Source organism: Scyliorhinus torazame, chromosome 16 (genome assembly GCF_047496885.1).
Source record: "Scyliorhinus torazame isolate Kashiwa2021f chromosome 16, sScyTor2.1, whole genome shotgun sequence".
Taxonomy (NCBI): Eukaryota; Metazoa; Chordata; class Chondrichthyes; order Carcharhiniformes; family Scyliorhinidae; genus Scyliorhinus; species Scyliorhinus torazame.
This window is the reverse complement of record NC_092722.1, coordinates 80,253,672-80,259,671: the sequence shown is the minus strand read 5'-3', so window position 1 is coordinate 80,259,671 and position 6,000 is coordinate 80,253,672. Positions and strand designations below refer to the sequence as shown.

General features: G+C 55.2%; 1 protein-coding gene across 1 annotated transcript in view; it reads left to right on the top strand.

Moving 5' to 3' along the window:
- Positions 1-394: 394 nt before the first annotated feature.
- The window catches only part of LOC140392900 (adaptin ear-binding coat-associated protein 1-like), a 30,257-nt gene continuing 24,651 nt past the window's right edge, over positions 395-6,000 (top strand). The window contains exon 1 of the mRNA XM_072478668.1: positions 395-535. Coding sequence (XP_072334769.1) covers positions 444-535 — 92 coding nt within the window. The 5' untranslated portion in view covers positions 395-443. The remainder of the gene's footprint in view (positions 536-6,000) is intronic.

Below are 6,000 nucleotides of genomic sequence, written 5' to 3'. Positions count from 1 at the left end.
ATTAATTTCATCCTGCCGCGCGACAGATCTCACCGCGCGTCTCTGGGCCGAAAGGTTTTGATTAAAAAATGAAAGGGGGTTGTCGCAGGCGCAAATTTAAAAAATCAATTGATTAAATGGTAGTGGTTTTATTTAATTATCTATTAGTCACTCTGCCTATCTGAAAGAAAGAAGAAAGAGGAATAAACCGTGTTGCGGCGTTTTTGAAGGGTGTGTGTAAGTTCACCGGAAGCGCGGCCTAGACAACGGAACTCAAGCCTGAAGACCACGCGAAGCGACCTAGTTAGGGTGCTTGGAAGTGAAGCGGCTGTAACCGGAAATACTGCTTGCCGACACCGGAAGTCCGCCTGGCCAATCCTCCCAAACCACCAGAAGTGCGGCCTGCTTGCCGGAAGTGAAGCCTTCCTCAGGTGGCACGGCTGAGGTGGGGGGAGGGGAGGAAAATGGCGGCGGCGGCGCGCGAGTCGGTTTTGTGCGTCAAGGCGGATGTGAAGGTTTACCGGATTCCACCCCGGGTCTCCAACCGGGGTCACAGGTCAGGGGCGGGGCTTAGGAGGGAGGGGTTGCAGAGGCAGGAGTTGAAGGGAAGGGGCGACAGAAGGATGAGTTTAGGGGGAGGGGTTACAGAGGGAGGAGATAAGGGAGGGATTACAGAGGGAGGAGTTTAGGGGAGGGGTTACAGAGGGTAGAGTTTAGGGGAGGGGTTACAGAGGGAGGAGTTTAGGGGAGGGTTTACAGAGGGAGGAGTTTAGGGGAGGGGTTACAGAGGGAGGAGTTTAGGGGAGGGTTTACAGAGGGAGGAGTTTAGGGGAGGGGTTATAGAGGGAAGGGTTACAGAGGGAGGAGTTTAGGGGAGGGTTTACAGAGGGAGGAGTTTAGGGGAGGGGTTATAGAGGGAAGGGTTACAGAGGGAGGAGTTTAGGGGAGGGTTTACAGAGGGAGGAGTTTAGGGGAGGGGTTACAGAGGGTAGAGTTTAGGGGAGGGGTTACAGAGGGAGGAGTTTAGGGGAGGGGTTATAGAGGGAAGGGTTACAGAGGGAGGAGTTTAGGGGAGGGTTTACAGAGGGAGGGGTTACAGAGGGAGGAGTTTAGGGGAGGGGTTATAGAGGGAAGGGTTACAGAGGGAGGAGTTTAGGGGAGGGTTTACAGAGGGAGGAGTTTAGGGGAGGGTTTACAGAGGGAGGAGTTTAGGGGAGGGGTTACAGAGGGAGGAGTTTAGGGGAGGGGTTACAGAGGGAGGAGTTTAGGGAGGGGTTACAGAGGGTAGAGTTCAGGGGAGGGGGTTACAGAGGGAGGAGTTTAGGGTGAGGAGTTACTGAGGGAGGCATTTAGGGGGAGGGGTTACAGAGTGAAGAGTGGGAGGGGGTTACAGAGGGAGGGGTTTATGAGGAGTGGGAGAGTTTAGGGGGAGGGGTTACAGAGGGAGGTGTTTAGGGGAGGGGGCAGTGGGAGGAGTTTAGGGGAGGGGGCAGAGGGAGGAGTTTAGGGGAGGGATTATAGAGGGGGTATTTAGGGGAGGTGTTACAGAGGGAGTGGTTTAGGGGGAGCAGTTACAGAGGGAGGAGTTTATGGGAGTGGATACAGAGGGTGGAGCATAGGGGAGAGGTTACAGAGGGAGGAGTTTAGGGAGGGGTTACAGAGGGTAGAGTTTAGGGGAGGGGTTATAGAGGGAGGAGTTTAGGAGGGGGTTACAGAGGGAGGAGTTTAGGGTGAAGAGTTACTGAGGGAGGCATTTAGGGGGAGGGGTTACAGAGGGAGGGGATTATGAGAAGTGGGAGAGTTTAGGGGGAGGGGTTACAGAGGGAGGTGTTTATGGGAGGGGGTAGTGGGAGGAGTTTAGGGGAGGGGGCAGAGGGAGGAGTTTAGGGGAGGGATTATAGAGGGGGTATTTAGGGGAGGTGTTACAGAGGGAGTGGTTTAGGGGGAGCAGTTACAGAGGGAGGAGTTTATGGGAGTGGATACAGAGGGTGGAGCATAGGGGAGAGATTACTGAGGGAGGAGTTTAGGGGAGGGTTTACAGAGGGAGGAGTTTAGGGGAGGGGTTACAGAGGGAGCAGTTTAGGGAGGGGTTACAGAGGGTAGAGTTTAGGGGAGGGGTTATAGAGGGAGGAGTTTAGGAGGGGGTTACAGAGGGAGGAGTTTAGGGTGAAGAGTTACTGAGGGAGGCATTTAGGGGGAGGGGTTACAGAGGGAGGGGTTTATGAGGAGTGGGAGAGTTTAGGGGGAGGGGTTACAGAGGGAGGTGTTTAGGGGAGGGGGCAGTGGGAGGAGTTTAGGGGAGGGGGCAGAGGGAGGAGTTTAGGGGAGGGGGCAGAGGGAGGAGTTTAGGGGAGGGATTATAGAGGGGGTATTTAGGGGAGGTGTTACAGAGGGAGTGGTTGAGGGAGCAGTTACAGAGGGAGGAGTTTATGGGAGTGGATACAGAGGGTGGAGCATTGGGGAGAGATTACTGAGGGAGGAGTTTAGGGGAGGGGTTACAGAGGGAGGAGTTTAGGGAGGGGTTACAGAGGGTAGAGTTTAGGGGAGGGGTTATAGAGGGAGGAGTTTAGGAGGGGGTTACAGAGGGAGGAGTTTAGGGTGAAGAGTTACTGAGGGAGGCATTTAGGGGGAGGGGTTACAGAGGGAGGGGTTTATGAGGAGTGGGAGAGTTTAGGGGGAGGGGTTACAGAGGGAGGTGTTTAGGGGAGGGGGCAGTGGGAGGAGTTTAGGGGAGGGGGCAGAGGGAGGAGTTTAGGGGACGGATTATAGAGGGGGTATTTAGGGGAGGTGTTACAGAGGGAGTGGTTGAGGGGGAGCAGTTACAGAGGGAGGAGTTTATGGGAGTGGATACAGAGGGTGGAGCATTGGGGAGAGATTACTGAGGGAGGAGTTTAGGGGAGGGATTACAGAGGGAGGAGTTTAGGGGAGCGGTTACAAGGGGTGAAATTTAGGGGCAGTGGGAGTAGTCACAGAGGGAGGAAGTTAGCAGGGGAGTTACAGAGGGAGTTTAGGAGGATGGGTTACAGAGGGAGGAGTTTAGGGGTGGGGTTACAGAGGGAGGAGTTTAGGTGGAGGGGTTACAGAGCGAGGAGCTGAGGGGAGGGGTTGCAGAGGGAGGAGTTATGGGGAGGAGGAGGGTTTTCAGAGGGAGGGGTTTATGGGGGGGAGGAGTTTAGGGGAGGGGTAGGATTTGAGGAGAGAGGTAGGAGTTTAGGAGAGGGGTTACAGAGGGAGTTTAGGGGAGGGGTTACAGAGGGAGGAGTTTAGGGGAGCGGTTACAAGGGGTGGAGTTTAGGGGGAGTGGGAGTAGTCACAGAGGGAGGAAGTTAGCAGGGGAGGTACAGAGGGTGGAGTTTAGGGGGAGGGGTTACAGAGGAAGAGTTTAGGGGGATGGGTTACAGAGGGAGCAGTTTAGGGGGTGGGTTTACAGAGCAATTTAGTGGGGGGGGGGCTACAGAGAAAGGGGTTTAGCAGTGGGGTTACAGAGCAAGGAGAGGAGGGGAGGGGAGAGGAGGGGTTAGAGAGGGAGGAGTTTAGAAGGGTGAACTGAAGGAGGGGTTTAGGGGGAGCGGTGGCAGAGCAAGGAGTTTAGGGGGAGGGGTGACAGGGTGTGGAGTTTAGGGGAGGGGTTACAAAGGGAGGGATTTGGGGGAGGGGTTACAGAGGCAGGAGTTTAGTGGAGGGGTTACATGGTGAGGAATTTAGGGGGAGGGGTTACAGAGGGAGGAGTTTAGGGGAGGGGTTACAGAGGGAGGAGTTAATGGAGGAGGACGGTTTTGCAGAGGGAGGAGTTTAACAGGGGGAGGAGTTTAACAGAGGGGGAGGAGTTTAGGGGAGGGGTTACAGAGGGAGTTTAGGGGAGGGGTTACAGAGGGAGGAGTTTAGGGGTGGGGTTACAGACGGAGGAGTTTAGGGGAGGGACCTTAGGGGAGGGGTTACAGAGGGAGGAGTTTAGGGGTGGGGTTACAGAGGGAGGAGTTTAGGGGAGGGGTTGCAGAAGGAGGAGTTTAGGGGAGGAGTTACAGTGGAAGAGTTTACGGGGATGGGTTAAAGAGGGAGGAGTTTAGGGGCCGGTTTACAGAGGAAGAATTTAGTGGGAGGGGTTACAGAGGGAGGAGTTTAGGAGAGGGGTGACAAAGGGAGGGGTTTTGGACAGGGGTTGCAGAGGCAGGGGTTTTGGGGGGGGTTACAGAGGGAGGGGTTATGGGAAGGAGGAGGGTTTTTAAAGAGGAGATTAGTGGAGAGGGACGCGTTTAGGTGGAGCGGTTACACGGAGGAGTTTACAGAGGGAGGAGTTTAGGGAGAGGGTTTACAGGGTGAGGAGTTTAGGGGAGGGGTTACAGAGGGAGAAGTTTGGTGGGAGGGTTTACAGAGGGAGGAGTTTAGGGGAGGGGTTACAGAGGGAGAAGTTTAGTGGGTAGGGTTACAGAGGGAGAAGTTTAGTGGGAGGGTTTACAGAGGGAGGAGTTTTGGGGAGGGGTTACAGAAGGATGAGTTTTGCAGACGATTTCAGAGGGAGGAGTTTGGGGAAGGGTTTACAGGGCGAGTAGATTAGGGGAGGGATTATGGAGGGTGGTGGGAGGGGTTACAGAGGTTGGAGTTTAGGGGAGGGGTTATAAAGGGAGCAGATTATGGGGAGGGGTTACAGAGGGAGGGAGGAGGGGAGGGCAGGAATTACAGTGAGAAGGGTAGGGGAGGGTTTACAGAGCTTGGAGGGGAGGTGTTACAGAGGGAGGAGTTTAGTGGGAGGGGTTACAGAAGGAGGAGTTTAGGGGTGGGGTTACAGAGGGAGGAGTTTAGGGTGAGGAGTTACTGAGGGAGGCATTTAGGACGAGGGGTTACAGAGGGAAGAGTTTGGGGGGGTTACAGAGGGAGGGGTTTATAGGGAGTGGGAGAGTTTAGGGGGAGGTGTTTAGGGGAGGGGTTACAGTGGGAGGAGTTTAGGGGAGGGTTTAGAAAGGAGTTATGGGGAGGGGTTACAGGGTGAGGAGTTTAGGGGAGGGTGCACTGAAGGAGGAGTTTAGGGGGAGCAGTGGCAGAGCAAGGAGTTTAGGGGAGGCGTTACAGGGTGAGGAGTTTAGGGGAGGGGTTCCAGAGGCAGGAGTTTAGGGGGAGGGGTTACAGGGCAAGGAAATTAGGGTGAGGGGTTACAGAGGGAGGAGTTAATGGGGAGGAGGGTTTTACAGAGGGAGGATTTTAAGGGAGGGGGAGGAGTTTAGGGGAGGGGTATGAGTTTAGGGGAGGGGTTACAGAGGGAGGAGTTTAGGGGTGAGGTTACAGAGGGAGGAGTTTAGCGGAGGGGTTATAGTGGGAGGAGTTTAGGGGAGGGGTTACGGAGGGAGGAGTTTAGGGGTCGGGTTACAGAGCGAGGGGTTACAGTGGGAGGACCTTAGGGGAGGTGTTACAGAGGGAGGAGTTTAGGGGTGGGGTTACAGAGGGAGGAGATTAGGTGTGGGGTTACAGGGGGAGGAGTTTAGGGGAGGGGTTACAGAGGGAGGAGCTTAGGGGGAAGGGTTCCAGAGGGAGGAGTTTAGGGGAGCGGTTACAGGCGGAGGAGTTCAGGGGAGGGGTTTCAGAGGAAGAGTTTAGTGGGAGGGGTTACAGAAGGAGGAGTTTAGGGGTTGGGCTACAGAGGGAGGAGTTTAGGGGAGGGGTTACAGAGGGAGGAGTTTAGGGGGAGGGGTTATAAAGGTAACAGTTTAGGGGGAAGGATTACAGAGGGAGGAGGGTTGGGGAGGGATTACAGAGGGAGGAGGGTTGGGGAGGGGTTACAGAGCGAGGAGGGTTGGGGAGGGGTTACAGAGCGAGGAGGGTAGCGGAGCGGTTACAGAGTGAGGAGTTTAGGGAAGGGATTACAGAGGGAGGTGTTTAGGGGAGGGGTCAGAGGGAGGAGTTTAGGGGTGTGGGTTACAGAGGGAGGAGTTTAGGGGTGGGGTTACAGAGGGAGGAGTTTAGCTGGAGGGGTTGCAGAGGGAGGAGTTTAGGGGAGGATTTACAGAGGGAGGAGTTTAGTGGAGGGGT